General features: G+C 38.0%; 1 protein-coding gene across 9 annotated transcripts in view; it reads right to left on the minus strand.

The window, feature by feature from the left end:
• Nucleotides 1-27,489, minus strand: part of Kmt2c (lysine methyltransferase 2C) — a 239,931-nt gene that overhangs the window by 25,674 nt on the left and 186,768 nt on the right. For all 9 annotated transcript variants that reach the window (XM_050123724.1, XM_050123718.1, XM_050123725.1 and 6 more), the window contains 12 exons: nt 25,068-25,200; nt 24,621-24,835; nt 23,311-23,384; nt 22,164-22,346; nt 19,888-21,807; nt 19,114-19,406; nt 16,003-17,825; nt 14,531-14,642; nt 12,152-12,230; nt 10,485-10,548; nt 8,504-8,736; nt 1,158-2,879 (listed from right to left, as the gene is read on the minus strand). In XM_050123724.1, the coding sequence (XP_049979681.1) occupies nt 1,158-2,879; nt 8,504-8,736; nt 10,485-10,548; nt 12,152-12,230; nt 14,531-14,642; nt 16,003-17,825; nt 19,114-19,406; nt 19,888-21,807; nt 22,164-22,346; nt 23,311-23,384; nt 24,621-24,835; nt 25,068-25,200 (6,851 nt within the window). The remainder of the gene's footprint in view (nt 1-1,157; nt 2,880-8,503; nt 8,737-10,484; nt 10,549-12,151; nt 12,231-14,530; nt 14,643-16,002; nt 17,826-19,113; nt 19,407-19,887; nt 21,808-22,163; nt 22,347-23,310; nt 23,385-24,620; nt 24,836-25,067; nt 25,201-27,489) is intronic.

The following is a 27,489-nucleotide window of genomic DNA, read 5'->3' on the forward strand; positions in this document are numbered from 1 at the left end:
AAGAAAAAGAAATTAGGAAATGATAGGGGGAAAAAAGGGGGCGCAGCACATGGAACAAAGCACAGTGGGCATGGGACCAAGGTCCTGGGGATGAGGGCATTCAGCATTCCCAGAGGCAAAATGTCTTGGAGACAGCAGCCAGGGATCGGGCCTGGGCAGCATATTTTGGTAACAAACAACTAGAAAAGCACAACCACAAGATGCACTCTATGCATGCATGAAACTCTCAAAGAATAAATTAAAAGAAGGAAGAGACCACAACCGCAAATTAGACAAAAGTAACAACTGCTGGGGCAACACTCAATCTCTACTGAATGATAGGTGACAACAGAGAAAGATTACAGCCAGCCAATTACAGCCAATCCTTGTAAGAAGACAAGTGTCATCGTTCTTAAAATTGCAAGTTTGGAAAAGAAAGAATAGTACTGCACTTCAAGTAAAATATGAAAATTATAAAATTCCAACTGAGCAGCACCCCAGGGAAGCTGTGTGAGTGCATTAAACCATCACAATATAGATGTGATAAAAGACAAGGAGCAAAGCAACAAACAGACCTATTCCAAAGACAGAGAACAACACCTGCTTGTGGAACACCTTAATGAAGTTCACTGAAATGGGGTTACCCTGTAATCAAAGTGTGTTCTGAAAATTGTCTGTCATAGAAATGAAAAGCAAGACCAATGTTAACACTTAAAATGGGTAGAATATCGATACATAGAAAACTACAAAGATGGAAATAGTATCCAAATCTAAAATCGTGTGCTTTATGACACCATAGGTTCCCAATAAGGGTGATCCCTGAGAGTACTCAAGGCAAGTAAGACAAGTGCAGGAGCTGTCTTCTAAATTTTAAAGAGGCTAATGGAAATTATGCACTTATAAAGGTTCATATATACTTCCTTTGCTATAGTTAGTCCAACTCGGTTGTGATAACCAGCTGAAAGGCATACATTACAACAATGTTTGTTTTATATCACAAGCAAAAAGTTACTCATATATTTTGTAAATACAAGCAAAAACAGGGTTCTATAGAAATAAAAAAATGCTTTAGAATTAAAAAAGCTGCAAAATAGTTTTATATAGTAATTTGTTGATACTAATCCACTAAAATAGCTTGAAAACAAAGGTGAGTTACAGTTTTCACAACTGACACTTACCAATCCTTCTGCTGGGTTTTGCTTCTCAGCCAGTTTACCATCCTTTGCAGAGCTGTCCCCTGAAGACAAAGTGCCCTCAGGCTTCGGGGTGAGAAGGGAAGAGGCCTTTTTATTTTTTAACAAGTGCTTCAGTAGTTCATTTCCTGTATCTCCTTTGGTAACAGGGGCTCCGGCAGAATGGGAAGGACACTGTACTGAGGAGACAGGACCAGCCATGGTGTCTTCAATCTTACTACCAGTTTTCTCTTCCACATGGGCCTCCTCCTGACGTGGGCATGACTCTGCCTCAACCTTTTCCAGCTTTATTTCTTCAGCTTTGCTGGGGGGTTCCATAGGGTTCTTGTCTGCATCTGGATTAACATGTGTCTGTTGATTTAGAGTGCCCTTTATGAATTCATTGCTGGGAAGTTTATTTTCTGACTCTATACAGGGCTGACCTGCTGCGATACTGGGAGTGGGTGGGCAAACTGGCTCCGCTGCCTCTTGTTCTCTTTGCTGAGGAAGCTCACTGGGTGTGCTCACTGTAGGGGTGGAGGTAGTTTCAGAGATGCCTGGGGTGAGTGGAGCAGTTGAGTCTGAGTGAGGGGTTGACGGTGCTTTGGTGGATTCTGCATCATCATCTTTTTTCTTTTTTCTTGTTCTTTTCTTTTTCCCCTTTTCTTCTGGGATTATGTCAGAATACAACTGAATGAGAGACTGGCTTGATCCTGGGTAATTTTGGCCCTGGGTTACAGCAGGGTCTTGGCCACTTGGGACATTGCTATTAGCTCCTGGAGATGTTCCTGATAAAACTGGTGGGAATGGAGGCCTCAACGGGGAATGCTGAAAGCTGGACCCAGAAAGACTTCCAGGTCCTTGCTTAACAGAATGAAAGTTTGGGCTCCCCCCAGGAGCAGATGGTGAGTCTGGAACAAAGGAAGGAGGTCCTACTTGCCTTCGCTCACTGGTTTGCATAAAAGTTTGGTTTGGGGGTGAATGAACAGACCCTTGTTGAACATTCTGCTGCTGTAAAACTGGCCCCATTTGCTGCTGGTGTTGTGGAGACTGCTGAAGGGGTCTTGAGGATTGCAAAAAGTCACAGGGTCTCTCAGAAGCGTAGAATGGCATCTGGGACCCAGGGGTCCTGTTGACAAGCTCAGCACTCATCAGACCATGCTGCTCCATCTCCATTCTCTGCTGCAGAGCTCTCTGTCTATCTACTTCTTGCATCAGTTGGACTCGCTGCCTTTCCTGCTGTTCTCGTAAGCGTTCCTTTCGTTCCCGCTCTTGAAAGCTTTCACTGAAAGGGTTGTTGTCATCAAATTCCACTCGAGGTGGTGGTCCACCCTGTGGATTTGCACTTGACACTGCCCCTGGAGCAGGTGCACAAGTTTTTATAGATAATTGGGTAATTGGGGGCTGAATCCTAGGAGGGTTAAGGGGGAGGTGGGCAGGAGCACTGTTATGTTGCCATCCAGGTAAACTGGGCATTCTAGCAGGGCTGGCATGGCCAGAGATGACTGCTGCGTGCTGCTGATGCTGAAGCTGCTGTGGCACCATGGGGAAGGTGGGTTGGCTCATGGTGGGTGGAGTGGCACCTGGAACAAGAGGTGGCTGGGGCTGAACCCCTGGCATAAGGATGGGAGGGGCTAGGGTACACTGTTGCTGCTGCTGTTGTTGTTGCTGCTGTTTGATCCGATAATCTTCAATCAATTCAGCATGCTCTTTCTGTTGTTTACGAATCTGAAACAATAAAAGCAATTATTACTAAAGCAGGTACTATAAATGTTACTAAGGCAGGTACTATACTAACATACTGGTGATAGTTTTGGTGGCATATGATCTGAGTTAGATACCTGGGATCCACATGATAGAGGTAGACATCCAATTCCTAAATTTTGTGACCATATGTATGCTGTACTACATTTGAATACGTATACACAAACAAAAATATTAAAATAATTTTTTTACTTGTGAAAGTTCTTCACATATTAAATATCCACAAAAAATTCAAAACTAATTTTCTGAAATAAGTATTAAATTCATATGCTATTTAAACCACAACACATCTAAGAGTAAGATAAAACAAAATAACAAAATATGTCATAGAAGTCACATTAATATACAAGGTAAGAATAATTACTAAAATCGTAACCATTTAATAAGATTTTTTATTTTGTTTTGCTTTTTGAGAAAGGGTTTCTCTGTATAGCACTGGCTGTCCTAAAATGCACTTTGTAGACCAGGCTGGCCTCAAATTCAGATATCTGCCTGCCTCTGCCTCCTAATACTGGCATTAAAGATATGCACCACCACATCTGGCTAAAATTCCATTTTTTAATTACATAAAATGACGTTTAAAATAAGAATTATTGGCAAATATGCCATTTCCTCTCTCAGATTTAAAAGATTGGTAAAACGCTAAATTTGATTGGTGGCACATTCAAATTATAATTTCTGAAAACTGTCTAAGCTCTGAAGTGATTATTTACAAGTTTCTAATTAGATTCCTTTGTTTTGTTTGAGACAGGGTCTCTCTCTATACAGTCCAGGCTGGCCCCGAACTCAGAGATCTGCCTGCTTCTGCCTCTTGAGTGCTAGGATTAAAGACGTGCACCATAATACCTGGCTTTATTTTTCTTTGATTCTTAATATATAATTACAAAGGTCAATTAATTTGTTCTTTTAGACAAACATTGTGAAGATGTAATGCATTTTCTGAGGATACTCACCCGCTCATTACAAAGCTGAGAAAGAAAGTTACAAAAGTGACACACAAACTTTAAAAAGCAGTCACCGTATACACTTTGTATTTACATATTTAACCCAGTACTCTTAATAGTAATCAAATTTACGTACTTGATTTTCCAGGCAAGCTAGCATGTATTTTGCAAAATTAAAGTGTTCAGTTTCCTCTCCAGTAGTGTTTAACTTCTATCTTTTTGTTCTTTTAAAGTTTTGTTTAAATCTACTTTATGTATGTGTGTGTGTGCTCACACTGTGGGTGTGGCAGTCAGAAGACAACAATGCAGGAGTGGTTTCCATCATTCCACCAAGTACGAGGGGGGACTGAACTCAAGCTATAAGGCTTGGTAGCACACACCTTTACCCACTAAGCCACATTGCCAGTCCATTACTACCTCTTTGTGGTCTTTCTTACCAGTTTACATGTTGGAACAGAAAAATTAGACTAGATTAATGACAGTCAATGAGATGTACAGAGTATATGGAACGATATCTGGAAATGTACAGGGTCCTCCATATCTTTCTTCTGACATTTGAAGAATGTGACTGGGAATGTGCACACACATATGCATGGAATTCAGGCCAACTTTTAGGGTTGATTCTGTCCTTCCACTATGAGTTCCAACAATTAAATTAAGGTTCTCAGGCTTGGAAACAAGCGCCTTTACACAATGAAGTTATCTCAAATCCTGTCTCTGTCATTTCTTACTACTTCTAAAAACATCACTATTGGTGGGGATTAAAACTCAGGGGTAGAGTGCTTATCTGGGATACTGGTTAGCTTGTCAATTTGACAATCTAGCAACACTTGGGAGATGCGCCTCTGGGTATGCCTTGGGGAGGGTTCTCTTGACTATAATAACAGATAAGATAAAATAAATCTTTCTTCCTTAAATTATGACGTGAGATGTCCTTCTGTATAAGTGTTGCTTTTATTGATTAATGAATAAAGTTGTTCTGGTCCATGGCTTAGCAGAGTAAAGCCAGGCAGGAAATACTGAGAGAGCAGGCAGTCAGGGAAACGACAAGGAGCTGCCAAAGGAGAATGATATGCCGGAACTTGTTGGCCACAGCCTCATGGCAATACAGAGTAATAGAAATGGGTTAATTTCAGATATAAGACCTAGTCAGGAATATGCCTAAGCTATTGGCAAAGCAGAGTTGAAATTAATACAGTTTCTGTTGATTATTCTGGTCTGGACGGCCAGGAACAAACAAGCAGTCTTCTCCTTCTACAAATTACTACTGACTCAGCAGCAGGAAAAGAAACTAAGACAACTGGTAAGTGCAAAGACTTAGGTTCATTCTCCAGTTCACACAAAAAAATCAATAAACTACTTTCCTACTGAAATTACAGAGTGTTATAGACAACCATGTGGTAAGTATGAGCCTGCCTAATTTTTCAAATAAAGTGCATTATCTCATAAGTAGGATTTCATTAATTGATTTGCAAAAAAACTAGACTTTCATCAAAATTATATTGGTTCCATTCAGCAAGATACTTTTGAGATAATATGCATCATAAGCAAAAAAAGACTAAAAATATGATGTAATTATCTGCTTTAAACAGAGAGTATTTACCATCAATGAACACAGGTCCAGAGAATGAATCTAAAGAGAAAAGAAGCTCTTATTCTGTAATAGTCCTAGTTTGTTAATCAATGAAGACAGTATAATTACCATGTTGTAGGTACATTGTGCTGACATCTGTGTCTTGGACGAAGACAGCTGAGTCTAAAGCACTCATCTAACAGTTAACTAATGAGCAAGCATGTAACCTGGCTTGGAAGAACTTGCCAGTTTCTTTTAAGTATCAAGTGGTGATGATAACAATACTTTCAAGTTGTAGACAAGGTCAGATAAAACAAGAGAGAGGGGTTTCCTGGAGTGTTTCATTACACAGGGAACACTTCTATTTATATGAACCCATACACTATGAATCTCTTGTCTGCCTCTAATAATAATATTTTGCAACTTAAAACAATGGCAAAGTTTAAGTTCTGGTGTACAAATCTATGCATTATTAGTACACAGAGAAATTATAGTCATTACCGTAATCAATAGAAAACTCACCCATGTCTCCTCTTTAGAATCAAACTCTTTCTGTCTTCCCCATAGTTACTGCTAATATACTGTTCATCTCTGTAACTCTTATCATTACAATGTTACATAAATTATTGGAAATAGCCCCTTTTGCTCAATGTAATACTCTTAAAATACAAGTTGTACGCATGTATCAGCAGTTTCATTCATTTTATTACTATGTATTGTTACAATACACTAAATTTTCTTTAATTATCCCAAAACTTTAGTGGTGGGAGGTGGTGCCTTTTTTTCTTTTCTCTCCTTGAGATGGGATTTCATTGTGTTACATAGGCTGGTACTGAACTCAAATAATTCTCCCATTTCAGCCTTTTCAATTAGCTAGGACAAGTATGTGTCACTGTGTATAGCCTATAAACATTTATAAGAACCCTATGGTACTAATGCATTAAGGTAAATAACTGAGTGAGCTATGGACTCATCTTGAACACTTCATTTTAAACTTTTAAAATTCAAAGTAATTTTAAAACTTTCTTTTCAACCTTAAACAATTCTTAGAAATACCTGGTATATAATGAAAGAACACAGCAAAATGGTTTCATTTTTTTGGAAATAAGTCCCTTTTTGCTGTGGGACAATGCTCTTGTACCTTATAAAGATTTATCACTTGTATTAGTTTAATAAAATGTTGGCTGGCCAGTAGCCAGGCAGGAAGTATAGGTGGGCAACCAGACTAAGAGAATTCTGGGAAGAAGAAAGGCAGAGTCAGTTACCAGCCAGATTCAGAGGAAGCAAGATGAGAATGCCTCACTGAGAAGAGGTACCAAGTCACACGGCTGAACATAGACAAGAATTAGTGGTTAATTTAAGTTGTAAGAGCTAGTTAATAATAAGCCTAAGATAATAGGCCAAACAGTTTATAATTAATATAAGCCTCTGTGTATTTTTTTGGGACTGAACAGCTGTGGAACTCAGAGGGACAGAAACTTCTGTCTACACCTTTTCACGATATTCTAGGTTTTTTTTTCTTTTCCTATTTTGTGTTACTGGTTTTTGTTTGTTTTGTTTTTTAAAACAGGGTTCCTCTGTGTAACAGCTCTGGCTAACCTGTAGACCAGGCTAGCCTCCAATTCAGAGAATTCTGCCTCCTGAGAGCTGGGATTAAAGTTTACTATTAGTGATTTGAAGACACTTGAGAATAAACTAAGTATCTCATGTATGTTAGGTAAGCACTGTACCACCAAACTATTGCTCTATCCTTTACTTAATGATGATTCTTAAGATGAAAATAAGAAATAAACATAAAATTAAAGTATGAAGTTCAGGCAATGATGGCCTATGCCTTTAATCCTAGCACTCGAATATAGTGGCATTTCATTTGTATTTTAATAAATAAAGCTTGCCTGAGGAGCAGGAAAGTAAAACAGCCACACTGGCCAGCCTTACAGACCAGGCAGCAATGGCATACACCTCTAATCCCAGTAGTCACAATGATACACATTTAATCCCAGTAGTGACACTAGTTTGCCATAGAAACCAGGTGGTAATGATGCACTCCTTTAATCCCAGAACTAGAGACGATTATAAAACAGGAGGAGGCAGTTCTCAGACAGTCTCATACTGAGATTCCTGGAGACAGGGTTGCCATTTCGGATGGAAGTAGAGCTAAGAGCCAGTGGATAGCTGCTTTGCTTTTCTGACTTTTAGGTTTAACCCCAATTTCTATCTCTGAGCTTTTATTAATTGTGCATCACTCGGGAAACAATCTCTGTGAGTTCGAGGCCAATCTGTGCTACAGAGTGAGTTCCAGGACAGCCAGGGTGACACAGAGAAACCCTGCCTTGAAAAAACAAAAACACCAACCATATTTATAGTCATTCAAATGCTATATATGAACTTTCATTAGAAATCAGAGACCAAAGGACATGGTAAAGATAAACATGGAGGCAATCGAGTACTTGTCAGATCAGATTCTCATTTCAACATAAAGTATCTCTGTTAGCCTTAACCTAGCAAATGATATGAGAGCATGTGTATGGTACAGTGACTTAATTTTTTTTTATTTTTTTTTATTTTTTGGATTTTTCGAGACAGGGTTTCTCTGTGGCTTTGGAGCAATTTTTTTTTTCTTTAAAAAAATAAAGTGTATGTGTGTTTGGGGCGGGGGTGGGGTGGAGGGTGGGTTACTATGTAGCCCTAGCTGGGCTGGAACTCACTATTTAGATAGGGATAGCCTGGAATTCAGAAATTTACCTGCCTTTGCCTCCTAGGTGTTAGGATTAAAGGTGTGTACCACCATACCTGATGCAGTGATTTCTTAGTACAATTGAAATAGCTACTTTATCCAACCATTCCAGGATCACTGAATGACTGACAATCAGTAGGCTGGTAAACGGAAGCAAGCATCACTAAGAGAGGACTAGACAGCTACTTCCTCAGGTATTAAGAGGTCCTAGTGTAGTATAATTTGCATGCCATATAACAGCATAAAATAAAACCCTGAGCCATTGAATAAATGCCACACAAAACAGCTCTTCAATGATGAATAACTTCCATCCATTTAAAAACTTGTCTAGTACCTGCTCGAGCTGTTTCTGAACCATACTCTGCTGCTCAGTAACATGTTTGAGCTGCTCTGCATCCTCTTCTGGGAACTCTCGCCCCGCCTTCTTGGCTGTGCGCTGTTTGGCTGAAAGAGCTTTCTTGGATTTTCTGTGTGCACCAATTTGTTCTTCAAGGTATTTCTGCTGCATCTGAAGAAGCTGCTGAGTCTCCTGCAGCCATTCTTCATACTGTTTACGCTGAGAATCATCTGAGGGAAAAAATCAAAATTAAAAGTGTGTTAATTTTCTAAAGCGTTCAAGATTATTAAAAGTTAAACAAGTTCATTTGTAAGAAGTTAACAATTTCTTTGTGAATATTTAAAAGAAAAATTGAAAACAAAATTCTAAATATTAGAGCCCTACATAACTATAAAGTATCAGCTTTTAGAAAAAGCATTTACTCAAGAAAGCCCGAGAATGCTTGATTAAAACACTGGTTAACTTAATAAGTTCTGCAATTCCGATCTTCCAAAAGAACCATCAAATTATCTAATCCATAAACCAAACTGAATATTAAATTGTATGTGCATTTTATTAATTCAGTTTTACAGATCATAGAGGCAAGAAAAATATATCCCACTAAATTCCAGAGCATGGATTAGGTAGTCATTTCCCATGCTGATTTCTCTCAATTGATACTGTCTTCCCTATATCTCAGTGTGGGGGGGAAACATATATTAAACAAGGAGGTGAAACCCAGAAAACATTAGAAAGAAGCAATCTGAAATCTACATTTTTATAAAGGAAATATGTGAGTTGAAAACACTAACTCATTAATTTTGTAATTTCTATGTCTACCAGGGGAGGTGAAAGCTAACCAAGCAAACTGTTCCTCAACTCTTAAGACTGCTAATGCCTCTCCCCACATCTTTGTTTCATACTAATATTTCCTCATTGTTCTCTTAGAGCATTTTATTCCACTGATGCCAAGTCTCCAAAAAAGGTCATCTCATGTAGTGAAAAATTCTGAGTATTCCTTTTTCACTGACTACAAGACAAAGAAAATCACAATCCTAGAAGGACATTAGCTGAAAATAACATCAATGATAACAGAATATTGTCATACATTAAGATCCAACCAAATCCAATGGGCACAATACAGCCAGAAAAAGCCAGTTGGTTATAATAGTTTACTTGTTTTTAATACAAATATGTTTTCAAATTATGATCATAATTAATGCGGGGGAATTTCAAAAGGTCAGACTTTGGGTTTGTTCCTAAACCCAAAAGTTCTAGTATATGTATGAATGTGCAATCTAGTGCACTAAATTTGAAGGGCATTTGTCAAGAACAGGCTTTTTCACAAGGTTTCAGAAGTTCTGCTTCTGGTAGAATGAGACCTACCGCAAGGAAAGCCTTTCTGGTTTCTGGAACCAGGAGAGCAGAGGTGAGCAAAATGAAAGATAATGGTGAAAAAAGTTAGCTAAACAGTCTGAAGATTTCAGAAAGGTTCAGTTTGAGGGAACGTTAAATGCTATCCTGAACCACCTTGGGACCCCTAAGGACAGCTAGAAGGATTCAGTGGCATCTTGCACACGTGACCTTCACACCATGCTACAACCCAGCTTCTTATAAACATATTCCCTTTGTTTTTCCCCAATTAGTGTCCTTGTCATAGGCAGACTGTCATGAGAGCAAACGTGGTTTAAGTCTATTGATTGGAAAGTGCCATATCTATCTTAAAAAGAGCAACAATGTTGAAGAAAATAGAAAAGATGATTTTCCTGCATTAAAGTATTTATTTCTAACTAATTCTTCATGCACAGCAGAAAAAAAAAAGCAATGAAAACACATGCCTTGATGTAAAGACGCCTAGAGGACAGTGAACGCTGGTAAAAGAGGAGGCACTCAGGCTTATGGTAACACTCCTACACTAACTCCGAGGTTTCCAAACAACACAGATATAGTCAAACAAGCAACCCCCAGAAAACAGGTAACTTATTAGATTTATACTTACTGACAAAGCCTGGACCAAAATTTGGAGGATTAGGCCTAGAAATCTGATGTGTTATACTGCCATCCTAAAATAAGTAAAATTTACAAATATGTTTAATTCCATACTTCAGTTTAAGGGGGGGAAAACTTCAAAATGCAGGAAAAATGAAAAAAAAATAGAAAAATTTTAATTTTTTTAAAACATCTCTAAAATTTTCATTTCTTATAAAAACTAGAATAAATTAGTTGGGCAATGGTTTAATATCTGAACATTTATTTCTATCTTTGAACTATATTTTCCATATTTTGTTGGAAAATAAATAATAAATTATTCATCTTAAATATAATACGAGGTTAAATCAAATATTGTCATGGTTAGGCTAAAAATACACATGAAACCTGATGTTTTGATGATGCCTACCTGTTTTTATTTTGGTCAAAAAATTCATAAACATGTTATAGAATCATTAAAAAGTACTATATAGCAAAAGGCCAATTATAGCAAGAATTAATGTAGTATACATATAAAAGAAAATTATAATGTCATTATAATGTCAGTTATGTGTTCTAGCTACTGCCTTGCTTCTTTCACAGTGATTAAATAGCTGACAATGTCACAATTTCCTGACAAGAACCTGATAAACAGGACCGTGAAAAAAAAAAAAGAACTTTACTCATTTGATACAAGTTTTGTTAGACATGAGCTGTGTGTTCAACAGTCAGAATATGGCATTTTCAATCTTTTTTTAAATATTTACTTATTATATATACAATGTTTTGCCTGCATGTGTCTCTGCAGGCCAGAAGTTGGCACCAGATCTTATAGGTGGCTGTGAGACACCATGTGGTTGCTGGGAATTGAACTCAGGACCTCTGGAAGAACAATCAACGTTCTCAACAGCTGAGCCATCTCTCCAGCCCCGGCATTTTCAGTCTGACAGTACTGCAGGAGAGCTGGTATGACATTTGAAATAGCAGTAAAGAATGGCTCAAGAACTTGCTGAAAGTGCACCCTGAGAATTTTAAAAACTCAACTATGCTTATGCCTTTCCAGTGCATCAAAGGGTGTTTCTCCCTTAATAAGGAAAAGCCAAGAATTATCTGTATAAAAAATATAAATTATAATGGGAAGAGTAGAAGATAATCCCAAAAGTACACAGAAAAAGGTTCACCTGTACTAAACAGATACATGTTTTAAAAATCAACACAGAAACTAACACATGAAAAGAGTTATTGTTCTCAGACTTGATACCATGAACATAATATCAATGTTTACACTTAAAGTTGATTATAAATGCTCAAAAGTCAAAGTCATCTGATGGAATGATTATACATAATAAAATTACAGACATTTTCCCCTGTTGTCAGCAGTCTTACATTTTAAATGTGATGGAATAATTACAACTATGAAATGTCTTTCAGGAGTTATAAATGAATATAAAGCCAGAAGCCCAAAGCACTTAGTCTCCTTCCAAGTGACTTTTAATCTTTAATGTGTGCAAGTCCTTTGCAGAAATTGTAGTATTTATAATATGTCTTTTGTTTACACAGCAACAACACATCTGTTTTCAACTGTGTTGCCAGAAGATTGGTCCCTATTCCTTTCTAGGAGGGGCTTCCCTATATATTGGCTTTAGTAAGACATAGATCTATGCATCCTCCATAAATGAGTGATTTGAGCAGCATTACCTGAGCTACAGCTTGAGGCACCAGGCTCTGGCCTTCACTGTTTTGTGTTCCAGCCACTGATGGGCCCATGAAAGGAAATCTGTAAAGGAATCACACAGTATCAAATGACGAGCTGAGAACCAGTCACATAGGTGCCTAGTAATGTTCTCTTCTAAGGAAGAGAAGAGCAGTGGCAATGTTTCCCGCCCGAGACTTACTACAACCATCTTCATGGTGTTCAACAGCCCTTCCCTTAACTTCATCAAGTATGCATCCAGCACTTTCCTTTCACTATGGATGAAAGCTCAGGATGATTGGGCAGCTATCTTCATGAGGACTGCATAAGAAGTCAGCTAAGCTATTCCATCCAGAGCTTGTGCTCTTACAGGAGCAATATATTTTTAGGATACAATTATGGTGAAAATCTAGCTTTAATATATAAAGTAAGAATTTTTTTTCCAATTGTAATCTATTAAAAATCTATTATAGTTCATGAGGAGGGTGAGGAAGAAGGAATGCCACAAACTCAAGGCCAGGTTGAGTTCCAAGCCAACTTGGGCTACAGAATAAGACACCGGGGGCTTGGGTGGAAGGGCTGAGGGGAGGTGCCACTTATATATAAAGAATTATCTCAAAAAAATTTTTACTCATTCTCATATGTATTTATATCTAATGGTTAAACACAGTTTAAAGTTAAAAACAGAACTGGTGACAAACCTCTATTGATAAATCCATCTGGAGAAACATTATTCTAATTAAGCCAATAACTGCCACAGAATCATTATGGCTTATTTGAAAACATGTCTACCCTACTGAGTCACTGAATGTTTTAACATGTTAAGACACACATACACAGAAACCCTGTCTTGAAAAACCAAAAAAGAAGATATACATACAATATGATTTCAAAATATATCCCAAATATTGTAAAGAAGCTTTTATGTCATTAGACATATATCAGAGTATATATCTGTGATTTCTTATTCAAAAGTTTGACTAATTTATCTCCCTTCTCCCTAGTATAGCTCTGGTCACTGGCTGTCTGCCCACATCATTAACATACCACACTACACTCAGAAGGGACTATCTTTGTTCTGCAAAGCACTTAGAACAGTCACCAGTACATTTACCATGTGGCTGACAAATTACTGCATGTCTAACAGACTCAGACACAATTAGATTTCTAATTATGAGGCCCTTAAATTAAAAGCTAAAAAATTCTAGCATTTCCTAGACTCTGACTGTCAAGTTAAAATATAATAATAATAATAGCAGTACTACATGCTCGATAGTAGGAAACACATTTTCCTATCAAGTGTTGCATACACTAAGTAGGTCATTGCTAATCATTACCTTGAAATTGTGGTAGTTATGAAATTTACTGCTTATAGTGCTTATCAATATAATCATATATTAATAATATAGTTTCAAATATAGTTCATTTCTTTCAATTTTGTGTTTTTATTATATATCTGAGAAGAATTTCAAAGGTTAAGCTTTAAAAGACTTATGCCATAAAGTTACCCTGTGAGAGGAACAGCGCTAATAAATAAATCCTGCTCAGTAATGAAAATCTTCACAAATCACTTATCTCTATTTTGACCTAAAAAAATGCACCTTAATCATACCCAGAGTATCTGCACAGTTCTCTAAACATATGCCTGTATCTTTAACCTATACAGACTCTATATTCAATTCCATAATCATTTATACTTCCCTTTATAATAATTTTTCAGCAGGATCATTATGGATCTGTTACTGTTCTGACAGAAGTCAGAAACAGCAATACAATACAGAGCCATTCAAGGTGCTAGTCAAAAACACAAGCATACAGGTAGTATCCCTAGACACACCATCCAGTATGTCTGTAGTAGGGCAAAGAAACTGTATTAAAATTTTTTTTTTGAAGTTGGAAAATGATCAAGATTTAGGAAATACTCCACTAGGGTACATAACCACTCTAACTTTAACCTTCTTGAATGTACAAATTCCATTTTTTCTGTTAGGTGTTAAAATTATTCAACTTCCAGTATCCAAATATCCCCTTTTCAACTCCAAAGTCAGTTTGGGAATATTTCATTTCAGAACTGAAATTACATTTTTCTTAACCACTGAGCTTCCCAAATGAGAAAAAAATCTAATAGTGCTAATACTTACTTAAATAAACATACACACACACAAGTTTGATGTTGTCAATGACCAAGTCAGTCTTCCCAATGTGTATTATTTTATTCTGTTCATTCTCCCCCCCCCAAAAAAAACTGCCTAACACTTTATGTATGATCATATCCAGCTGAATTTAAATATTCTTCACTTTCAGAAGATAGATTTTTGAGCTTTTATGATCCCAGTGTTTCCATGCACATCCACATGCCCAGGAAGAAGAGCACTTCCACCTACCTGTTCATTACCATTGGTGGCATGCCCAGATTGTTCTGTGCCATCACTTTATTTATGCCTTTAAGAGCCACCATTTTGGCTTTCATTATTGGGTCTGTAATTGCATCAAAATCTAAAGAAGAAATGTATTTTGACATTACTTATTTCATAGCTCAAGTTCATGGTTCAAGATACACAAAGTGCTAAACTTAAGTATCACAATTATTACATAATTTATAGATTCTTATTTTCTTTAATCATTACATGTTTCTATGCTACATAGGAGAATCCAAAAGTGGTGACAACCTAATCTTGAATTTAGCTACATCTCAGGTATCCATAACTCTAAGAAAATAGAACAAGTCTGTCAGTCTATAGGCAATCATAAGAGTAATACACAGGTATACTGTTCAAACTCTTATTGGTTTAAACTTTTACAATGCTAATTAGAATGATTTCTTTGGAGATGCAACAAAAGGAATAAGAATTTGCAGTTATTTCCAAAACTAAAGAATTCCACTGAATTAGTTATCAGTTTTTAAAAGAAAGGAAAAGCTACCAATGTCTTTAGGATATACCTACATAATAAAACTATTGAGAGGATACTGAAAGAGCATCTCTTTGCATCTCAGTGGGGAAAGGAATCAAATGATGGAATTTGTACTACAACATGGATTTCTATTTTTCTTAAAATTAGTAAATCAACAAAACTAAGTTGAAAGGAACTTCTGTGGGGAAAACAAAAACCAAAAAATATTACCAAACACTTGTAAACAAACAACAATGGGCTGGAGAGATGGCTCAGTGGTTAAGAGCACTGACTGCTCTTTCAGAGGTCCTGAGTTCAATTTCCAGCAACCACATGGTGGCTCACAGCCATATATAATGAGACCTGGTGCCCCCTTCTGGCTTGCGGGCACACATGGAAGGAATGCTGTACACATAACAAATAAATAAATGAATGAATGAATGAATGAATGAATGAATATTAAAAAAAGAGCCGGGCGGTGGTGGCGCACGCCTTTAATCCCAGTACTCGGAGGCAGAGGCAGGCGGATCTCTGTGAGTTCTAGGCCAGCCTGGTCTACAAGAGCTAGTTACTAGGACAGGCTCCAAAACTAGAGAAACCCTGTCTCGAAAAACAAAAACAAACAAACAACAAGAAGCTTTATTTCTATCATAATTTTTTAAATTTATCTTCTCATGATTCTGAAAAAAGATTCATTGGTAACAACTGGCAGAAAAACACTAAAAAAGTACTAGTTTCCATTAACACTATAAAAGCTGAACTGAATGAGGTCACAATTCAGTTTTCATCGTGCTGACTGTCCTGGAAGGAATCTAAAATTCCTGTTTTAGTTTAAAGATTCAAGAAGACAGAAAATTCTCAGTGCTCTACTCCAAATGAAATTTCAATAATGAGACCTTAGAAGCATGCTGCATGTACCCAAATGTCCCTAATAATTTACTTTGAGACACAAGGAATTTCCTACCAATGTTAGGGAAGAATGGCTCTGACCGCTGACGAATCATGGCTTGCATTTGTCTTTGCTGCTGCTGTTCCTGCCTCTCTTGGTCCAAAAGATCTTGTAGAAGCAAAGGCTGTTCCTCTAGAAGGAGGGGCCGCTCTCTGTTCTGCTGGGCTAATGTCTGAGGAAGCATTAGCTGTTGCGGTCCAGGCATGACACTGGTGCTGGACTGATCTGTGAGAGGCACAGTTTGATTTGTAGGTTTCCCTGTCCCTAAATTAAGGTTCACTGATGACTGACCCTGAATAAATCCTGGATTTACTGGCACACCCTGAGAAAAAACATGGTTTACCCTAGGGACCACTGTTACATTAGAATTCATGGCATTATCCAAAAGAGGGCCAGGTGGTACTATTAAAGCAGGAGGCAAACTTGACCCATGAGTGGGTGGTGAAATGGGCAGAGTTGGTGGGGAAGACCCCAAAGGCCTAATGTCTGAATTATCACATTTCTCATTAGAAAGTAAACTTGAAAGGACTGGAGTTGATCCAGTTATATCACAAGAGTTCATCACATCCTGAGCAGGCAGAGGAGTGGACCCTTGAACGGCACTGATACCAGAGCCAGCATCTTCCCGATTGTTTCTTTTCTCAAGCATGTCTGGATCAGTGGGCAGCAAAGGAGTCTTTTCCCTCTCACTCCGGTCTGTATGCGAAGAAGCCTGTGAGCACAGAGTGTCGGTATCACCTTTACTGTCATCATTTTTCTTCATTTCATTTGTTGCTTCTTCTTTAGGGTGTGGAGATAGGATTTCTGTCTTTATCTCACTGGTACCAGTGGATTTTTTCTGTGGCAAATCGTTATCACTGAGAACCATAGTTTTTTCTTCTTGATCCCTTTTTTTTGGTTCTGATACACCCTGATTTTCTAGCTTATCATCAATTGGAACATTAAGATCTAATTCCTCATTGAACATGCTTTTTTTATCCCCTAAGTCAAGTTCTGGATCCGTGTAAGCAATGATATCAAATTCCCCTGACCTTAGGAGGTCATCCAGGTTAGGATCATTTGTTTCCAAATTACCTAAAGTGTCCAGGTCATCGCCCTTGCCATCCTCTGTGTCTAAATTTAAATTTTCTAGATCTTCATCATCCAAGTCTTTGACCTCAACTCCCTCAAGGTCCTTCACATCCAGTTCTTTCACAGAAGGATCATCAGAGTCTAGCTTCTCCTCCAGACCATCAGAGGGTTGACTGGCTATCTGCAGGGCATCGGGTGTTGTTTCAGCTGGAGTAGATGCAGACAAAGGAACCTCAGAAAATTCACCACCTAAGGGATGACTTAGAGGCCTCATGACAATAGAAGATTGGTGAGCAGGATGACCTTGCTCTTGAGGAGATGGTGGGACCTGCTCTAAATTTGGATGCACAGGTAGCTGATTAGGCAGACACTGAGGAGGTCGTCTCACAGGGTCTGTGTGTCTAGGGCCTGGAAAATCAGGTCGGGGAATAAAATTTCCATGTCTGGGATGAGAAGGTGACTCTATAACACTGCCAGGAGAAGCAGCAAATGGCAACCGCGACCTTCCTTCAGGAGCTCTATGCCTCAACTCAATAAATGCTTGGCCTAGTATGTTATGCTGCGGAACTGGCAGGCCCTGTGGTGAAAAATGCTGAGGAAGCCCAACTGGATTGTTTATTGGTGGATTATTTGAAGGTCTAGGTATTTCCATAGACATTGATCTTCTTATGTGCGGAGGAATTCCAGATCCCTGTATTTGTTGAGGAGGCACATGGAAGCGATCTTGGCTTGGTATGGGACCATGGCCAGGTCCTGGAAATCCAAATCTAAAAGCAAAAATAGAAAAACACAAAACATTCAAATAATTAGGAATGATGATTAATTTAGAATTGAAATGAGAAAAGAAAAAGTTTTAAGTTACTATATATATATATATATACACACATATAAATAGAAATATTGTTGCTAAGCCCAATGACAGGGAAAATGCAAGTCTGAGAGGACTTGAGAAAAGAAAAGATCATGATCAAAATACATAATATGAAAAAACTTTTAATTTTTTTTAAATAGACAGAACTGGGATAGTGAAATGGCTCAATGAGGAAAAGCACTTGCCCTGTAAACAACCTGAGTATGGCTCCCTGGACACATGAAGGATAGAACTGATTCCACAAAGTTCTTTGGCTGCCACATGTGTTGTATGTCTTGCATACCCAAATAGAATTTCAAAAGAAAGAAAGACAGGGAGGGAAGGAGGGAGGGAAAACTTCTCTTGAGCAAGCATGACAATCACAATTTGTATTCCCTTCGCACATGCAAAAAAATGCCTATAATTCTAGTGGGTGGGAGACAAAAGCATCCCTAAGGCTCATTTGAAAACTAGTCTTGCCATATTGGCTAGTTCCAGGTAGAATGAAAGACTTTATCTCAAAAATATAAGGTAAAGAGTGGTAGAAAACAAACGGCATCAATCTCTGACCTCCATATGCACTTCTTCTACCACATTCCCCCTGCACAAGTTTTTTAAATACACAAAACAGCAATAGGCACAAACTACAACTAAAATGTAATAAAAAGGGAAATGAAATAAAAAATATAACAGATACAGTGCAAGATTAAGTTGTGTGCCACATTAAAGAGCTCTCTCCTTATATGACTAGCAAGTTTGGGGCTGTCATACATCTCGGCCTACTCTACGAATCAATGGTATCAGAGTTTCTAAAGGAAGGCACATTCCCAATTTGCAGCTCTCTAAGGACATCTTACATTTTAAATTAAATGAGTAAAATGTACCATTATCATCTGTCCATTAATAAGAAGCTTCATTAGGGTGCAGTAGCTACAGTTTGGAAGATAGGAGTTGGCTGGAATGGTAAACTAAATCATTAAGATTCCAGATGTTCTGTCAATATTTAATGACAAAGGTCTACCAAGAAGCTTTAGGGTTCTTAGAGGGAAGAACTCCATGACCTTGCCTTAGTTTAAAAAATTAATGACTATCTCACAGTGATGAACGAAGCAGAAATCTGTAATACCTTCTGGCACAATAATACTATTTGTCTAGTTCCTTCTTCCAATATCAACTTAAGTCCAGCGGGAAATTAAAAGTATTACCTATATCCATGTGGTCTTATCCCCATACCAGCAACCTCAGGAGGATAGGGTCCACGTTGATCTTTGGGGAAAACTGAGTATCTAGGTCCTAGTGGAGGGATAACAGGTGATCGAATGTTCCCGGGATAGGGAGGTGGAGGACGAGTGAAAGCCTGGTTGATGCTCTCTGGCTGCCAGTGTGGAAGGGGCACTGGATGAGGTACTACTGGTGTATCCTGAGGCCCCTTCTCCTGGCGACTAGCAATCTTCTTCTGCTGTTGCTGCTGAAGAATGATTTCACGCAGCTTCTGCCGCTAAATAGAAAGAAACAAAATAGCAGAGATTTATAAATAAACATTTTAAAAACCCCCAATGTTTCCATTATATGACTAAATTAATGTTTAAAATTTTAAAATGCTTTAAAGTGTCATAGAACACTACTTATATTTAACTACTAAATATGCACACACACACATACCCCAAAACCAAACAAATGACAACAAAAACTGGTGATCTGGGTCTTTTTCCTTGGTCAAATAACCACCGTAAAAAGTTAAGAATTTTCATATTTAAAGATCTTTCAACAAATTCATAAAGAATGAAATAAGATCCAGGTTAAATACAATTTAATTGACATTAATTTTATCATTTTCATTTTTCCTTATATTAATCAACTCTAAATAATAATTTTAAAAAGAAACTTTAACATTTGTGTAGAAGAAATTACCATTTGACTTAATGAGGAACTTCCACAGATAATATATTAAAAACATTTTAAAACACTGTAATATTTACCTGTCTCAGTTTCTCTGTGTCAGCTTGAGACATAGTCACAGTGTTCTGGGTATCAGTGCCTCCTGCAGTTGGCACAGGTCCAGGAAGCTGGGAGACACTGGAGACATGCTGTCCTTGGGAGCTTACAGCAAGGTTTGAAGAAGTGCTGAAGTTTCCCTCTGACCCAGGACCTGGACGGTCAACAAGATCATGGACAACTTGACTAGTTCCGAAAGAGTCAGACTGAGGTCTGGGAGTCATTGGAGGCTGATCGTAGGGATCACGAGCAGCAGATGGGGAAGCACGGCTGAATGTGTCTGTAAGGCCAGGCGCAGGTGGCCTGGGTGAGTGGGAGCACATATCAGGTGGCCTTACCAAAGGGCCAGGTAAACCTGGTACTCGGTTTTGTGCTGCTTGCAAAAAAGGATCCTGGTTTGGCATGAGGGCTGGTCTTACACTGGAGGACCTAGTAAAACCCTCTGAAGTTCTTGGCCTTGGTGTTGCTGGTGGCTGAGTATAGGCAACTGAAATCCCAGGTCTTGATGTTCCAAGATGCTGACCATATGGATCAGTGTGTCTCTGATTTACCGCAGACGTAACAAACATGTCTGTCTGTGGAGAAGGCCTGGGAGTTGGTGGCTGCTGACTATATGGATCAATAGTGTTAGGTCGGGGAGTACCAGGAGGTTGAGAATAAGGGTCTGGATTGGATCGAGGAGTTCCTGAGGTTTGAGAATAAGAATCGATACCAGGGCGTGGAGTTCCTGGGGCTTGTGAGTATGGGTCCTGAGATGCTGACCTTGACATGGTTCCAGGCTGAGAAAAAGCCCTTGAAGAATGAGTAAAAGATTCACTCATTGCTGGGTGTGGAGTTAGGGGAGGCTGGCTATATGGATCATTTGATTGACTATGAGAAAAATTATCTACAGGCCTTGGTGTCAAGGCAGGCCTTTCATAAGGGTCAATAGAGAGTCGTCTTGATGCCTGTGACACAGATCCATATGGATCCTGAGATGGAGGAGGGTGCAGTGGGGTCTTAAAAGGCCCATTATCCAGTGGAGCAGGTGTCAGCAATGGTCGTGCATATGGGTCAGGTAGCCGTTGCCTTTGAAAGGCATCTGCTCTAGGAGATGGTTTAGTAAAGTGATCACTGGTTCCAGGTGCTAGAGGACCTTTTGTAGTTTGTTCTGAAATCACAGGGGATCTAGGAAGGCTAAAAGGTTTGGGACACTGATCTGTCAACACGGGCCTAGGTGTATCTGGAGGCTTTGCATAGGGGTCACTGTTCGTCATGGAGGAAGCACATAAATCTCTGGCTGGGGATGGCCTAGTGGCTGATGTTTCATTCATCTGAATGGACCTAGATACTGAAGACAGAGGCATACAATTTTCCACTGGTGTAACAGTACTTCTTCTGGGAAAACTATGGCCTCCAGGAGGCGGTCTAGGAGTACCAACCATTTTTGCATAAGGATCCACTGGAGAAGGTGGCCTGGAGTGAGATGATCCGGGTGAGAACATCTGTGGAGAAGGTGGCTGAGAATTCTGGGACTGAGAAAGACATTCCTGAATGGGTATTCGGGATGGGGTTGAAGGAGGGGGTGGAGGTTGTGGTTTGACAAACACATCATCTGAAGGTGTGGAAGTGGGGGCACTGGGTAGGTGTTTGGAGAATAGGTCTTTATGGAATGTCTGTGCAGGAGACGCATTTCCATTGCCAGGCTGAGGTGTCAAGGGACTCTGTGCTCCACTACTTGGAGTATCTGAACCAGAAGGTATTAGAAGGTGCTGAGAACCAAGTTGCTGCTGCTGCTGTTGCTGCTGTTGCTGCAGTTGCTGTTGTTGTTGTTGCTGCTGCTGCTGCTGCTGCTCATTTTTTACCTGTTCCAGCTTCTGTGTGGCTTCAATTTTGGCTTGTTGCTTACTTTTCTGACGCATTTGCTGTTAAGATGGGAAAAAAAAGAACATGAAGGAAACAACTATCATGGAGAAAAAGATAGTTCAAAGTTTATCACATGATGTAAGTAGTTAGCACACTGCTTCCTAATAAATTCTTAACAAGGGATTATCACCATAGCATGTCATTTCGCCTGTAGCAGTACATTATCTATAATATTTTAATAAATATCTAAGACCAATATGAATATATACTTTACCAAAAGGGGAAATCTATTTTAACGCTTGTTCAGGTTCTATTAAGAACTGTATTCTGAAATGACACAAAAACCCCTTTCCTGAAAAGCTAAACTGCAATTTAAAAACCAAATCATCCAAAAAAAAAAAAAAAGCCCACATACCTGTCTAAATTTCCATTCCTGCTCATGCTCCGATTCTCTTTGCTTTAAAGGATCTTTAAAAAGATCCGAATCGATGCGGGAGCTGGGATCGATGCTGTCTTGCTGTTGTTGCCTTTTCATAGAATCATTTGACATCTGAACTTTATTAATGCGTAAAGCAGCTCTGTTATCTCTGGCTTTTTGCTTTGGCAAAAAGAAAAGAATACGTTCCAGTGTTTTTAAGATATAAAACTTGTGCTAATAGTTGAAATATCACTCTCAAAAACTTACAGTCTGCTTTAAAAAAAAAAAAAAAAAAAAAAGGACCTGGATAGTAGCCCACTTTCTCCACAGTGCATGCTACTACCAGGTAAAGACATTTCTGTTTATGTGTTTGAATTACAGCAAGAAAACCCAGGGTAATAGAATATATACTATGATAATTCAAACACATCATTAGAACAAAAAAGAACTAGCATGTCCCTCAATTTAAAGATGAAGATAGCAAACTGATTCTCAAACTAAAATAGCTGGAAATCTAAAACCTAGCATCAAGGAAAATTATGCATTAAAAAAATTCTATCATTACTAAATTTAAGGTAAAACAAACCATAAAATTATTCCTCAGTCCTGCCCCCATTAGCTTCACCAAAAGTTACCATTATAACTGAAAACTGATGCATAGAAGATCTTGTAGATGACAATAGCATTTATTTTTCTCACAATAAGACTTTACTGTGGCCGCAACTGAAGCAAGGGTTCAGTTCAGCTCCTCAGGAAAAAATAATCCAGCAATGGTGATATTTCAGAACTCCATGAAGGAAGTTTCAATGTGTTTCTTTCAAAATGTATAAAGATTCTTTTGTAACTATCACACACACACAAAAAAGGAAACTAATCTCGACTGGAAATGTAGTACTATCTGTTAAGAGACAAAACGATTTTAAGATGAGATTGTGTCTTTAATATACTCGGTCTGTTAAAACTGTTCTGTCCTTTAGTAAAAATAACTTATGTTCTTTAGCAAAAGAAAAATGAGTTAACAAATAACTTTAAAATAAAGATACCTGCTAGTTTTCTCAGTACTAAGTATTTCTTTTCATTACCTAATAAAAATAAGTTTCAAATATTGTGTTTAAAGATATAACACATAGGAATTTTTAAATACCACATATGGTGCTCTTTCCTGAGAGCTGGCTTTTCTCCACAACTTGGCAATTTGTTTCACTCGAGTAGTCCAATCTGCAAAACCACAGAAGACACACTTCAGAAATAAGGTGATACAGTGCTGTAATAAAAACTAATAATAAACTGTTTATCATCTTATTCAGGTAATATTTTTAACACAAAACAGATTTAGTATCAATAATCTTAAAATCAGAATTCATTTAAATTCAAAATGTTTTGAGTACCAACCTGAAATCACAGCTGGTAATTCAGTCTTAGCCTAAACAAACCATACTCAAAACACAACAGAAAACTATCTTTGAGGTTTTATGAATCAGGCATAGATAAAACATTGCATTTCAAGTCTAACATAGTCTCATGATGAGGAATGGAGACAGAGGGGGCTCAGCATAAATTAAGATCACTGGTTGTTCTTCCAGAGGACCCAGGTAAGAATCCTAGTATCCACATGGGGCTCAAAACCATCTGTAATTACAGAGGGATCCAATGCTCTCTTCCAGCCTCTGTGGGAACCAGGTAACCTGCAAGGGATATGGGGGAGGGCAGATGTGCTCATGACCTAGCACACCTAGTGAGGAGCTACTGTACTGACAGTTGATGGCTTCTAGAGGAAGAAAAATAAATTTTCCTTAAGGGTATGATCCCTAGAAGGTAGACAATAAATCCTATACCCAGGACATACAGGCACCACAAACTGGACTCAGTGGGTTGTTTGTTGTTATTGTTTGTTTGTTTTAAAGGAGGACACCACTAGGTGTGGTAGAGGCAGGCAGATCTCTGTGAGTTCAAGGTCAGCCTGGTTTATAAGAGCTAGTTCCAGGACAGGCTTAGAAGCTACAGAGAAACCCTGTATTGAAAAAAACAAAACCAAAACAAACCCCCCCCCCCAAAAATTAAAGGAGAACACAAAATTGGAATGGAACGAGGGGGAGAATCTGGGAGGGGTTGAAGGTATAAGAATAGATAAATATGATGAAAAAAAAAAAGATAAATATGATGGCCAGAATACATTGTATATGTGAAAAATTCTCAAAGCATAAAAAAGGTACTTGATCAAAAAAAAAAAAAGCATTAACTACCTCATACTTGAGCACTGATAAGACCTAGAAAACTGACAATCTCATAAATAAAAGTTTTTGGAAATATACAAATGAGCACAAGGCCTAGGTTTACTAAGTAAAGGAATCTGCATCATGGGCAACCAGGTCAGATAAACGTGATGAAAAAGGACTTTGTAGTATACTCTTCAAAACAAGGGCATGGCATTCAAGAGATCCACTCATGACTGACCTGGGAATTCATCCTTTAAATTAGGAAAGTTAATGTTTGTGTAGAGAACTGGTGCTACTGTTGCCATCTCACCAAGAGCCTCCTCCTTCTCCCACTTCAGTGTGCTCCTCTGGGCATTTGACATGGTATCATTTTCTCCTTCCATAGGGGGAGCTGTTGGTGCCCAGGAGCTGTTAGGATCACTTGCAATTGCATTAAATGCTGGACTTTTGTCTCTGGAAAATAACAAAACACATTCACTTCATAAACAAGGTAACTTTCTACTAATACTATGCTCAAGAACTACTCTAGTTAGGATTTGTTAGAAAACAGCTTTAAATATGCTTGATGGTCTTAAGTAAAACTCACAACAAATGTAACAAACACTAATATCATGCATAATAATTTAAAGATAGAAAAAAGGTTAGTATAATTTAAGTTTCCATAAAAAGCAAAATTTTAAAATACCTGACATCAGTATAAGGGGATTGTGCTATAGCAGGGAAAGTCCCCAATCCACTTCCAGGAGGCAGAGAATTATGTGAAAGATGAGAACTGGGTCCAATAAGGCCATTCATGAGCGGCATGCGGGAAAAAACATCTTAAAGAAAGAAAAACAATCATTTTATTAAATATTCATAAATTGTAAGATGCTTAAATATTTGAAATGAAATCTTTTAATACTATTTTAAAGTAGTTTTTTTTCAATATTATACTATATAATACAGAATAAGGGGTGATAAGCTTGGTTATAAAATTTTGAAATGTGGTCTTTAACAATCACACTTCCCTAATTTCAGTATAATATACAAATAGTTCTACAGTCCAACAGCTCTACATTTTCAATGCAAGTCTAGAACTTGTTAAAAGCAAAACTGACTTCTAATTCAATTAGTAAAACAAAGGAATTGTGTACATTGAGTGGAATACTGTGTGTTTACTTAGGACATACATTTCCTGGTAGGCAGTAAATATTTAATACGCATTAACTACGAAAACAATGAATTACAGGTTTGAAATTCAGCTTCTCTTTCAATACTTTATCATCTTCTTTTCAAGTAGACATTAAGCAAATGTAAGACTTCCTCGTTCTTCCCTATCACTACCATGTTCATGTGGATGTCAGGTACTGAATTCAGTCAGTCAGGCTTCATATGCCTTACCCACTTAACTGTTTTGCACACCTTTAAAAATGCTGAAGTTTTATATAATTAGGACAAACAAAAGCTGAGTGGTAAAAATATGCTTATAGCTGTTGCTATCTACCAGCAGCAATACCTCTTCTAATTCCACCATCTCTGGTACTAAGTACCATTCTGTAAAGTCTTGCATGTATTAACTCTGTAGCTTCTCTAAACCTTAAAGTACTTATGTATTCCTCCATTTAAGAGAAACCATGTGGAAGTAAAAGATTTTTAAAGGTCTCACGAGTAAACAGGAATGCATCTCTCCTTCATTATAAATTAAAATAATTAAATTTTAGAGACAAGAACTGGCTATATAGCCCTGACTGTCCTAGAAATCACAACAGCAGTCTTGCCTCAGCCTTGGAGTGCTAAAGTTCACCATACCTGATACACAGTTACAGTTAAGAGAGTCATTTTCTTCAACTCTACAACATCTATCTAAGCTATAGTAGTTTATAGAAGAAAAAAAAAACATTTTGAGAATGACTTCATGGAAAGAATAACACTTATCTAACTTTTACCTAATGAAACATCCACTTACATTATCTCAACCTTCTTGAAATTTCCTTCTCTGCTTCTTAACTTTCCTATTACCATTAACAATGCCTCTCTGCCTCACTTTCTTCTCATTCTAAATGTAAATTAAATTTACATTCTGTTTCTAACAACAAGACCACACGACATCTTGGCACTCACTCTCTTTACCCTTCTCACTTTTACCTAACCTTTTAAAATGGAAAAGATAAGCTGGGAGGTGGTGGTGCACACCTTTAATTCCAGTATTCAAGAGGCAGAGGCAGGTCAATCTCTGAATGTGAGGCCAGTCAGAGCATTTCCAGAACAGCCAGGACTACACAGAGAAATCCTGCCTCTAAAAAACAGACAAACCGGGGCTGGAGAGATGGCTCAGAGGTTAAGAGCATTGCCTGCTCTTTCAAAGGTCCTGAGTTCAATTCCCAGCAACCACATGGTGGCTCACAACCATCTGTAATGGGGTCTGGTGCCCTCTTCTGGCCTGCAGGCATACACACAGACAGAAGTGTATACATAATAAATAAATATTAAAAAAATAAAAAATAAATAAAAAATAAAAAACAGACAAACCAACAATAAATAAATAATAAAATAAAATAAAACAACAAGAGGGGGTGAATAAAAAGCATTATAATTACCTAATGTAAGTTGGATGGGCTGAGAACAGACATACAATTGGGTAAATAGCTCAGGAATCTATACTCTGTTAGCATATGATTCTCTGAAAAAAAAAACCTCACTAATACCATAGCTACAGTTTGTAACACTAGAAAAATAACACGTATTCTTTTATCCATAGAGTTGACTAACTGCAACTACCTATAAATCAGAATGAGGTATGTATGTCCCATTTCTACCAAAATAAGTCATAAACATAGGCACACATACATGTACACATAGAGGGGTGGAAGGAAAAGGAGAGTGTCCCTTTGCACATGGTTTTAATGCATCCTCTGAGAAATCTTGGGTTACAGATTGAACCTACTTTACACTGCAAATTGTTACTAGCAGATAAAAGAAAATTGGTCAAACAAAATGGGCAAATTTCTAAAAACGTTCACAGGAATTTAAAAATGGGCAAGTCATTGACTGACTCTGAACAAACATCCTATGATGAACAGGATGAGAATCTAATCTTTGAGGAGATCACAAGCTAAAAAGAGAAAGTT

This window comes from Alexandromys fortis, unplaced genomic scaffold, assembly GCF_014885135.2.
Source record: "Alexandromys fortis isolate MF-2015 unplaced genomic scaffold, M_Fortis_MF-2015_v1.1 scaffold_217, whole genome shotgun sequence".
NCBI classification, from domain to species: Eukaryota; Metazoa; Chordata; class Mammalia; order Rodentia; family Cricetidae; genus Alexandromys; species Alexandromys fortis.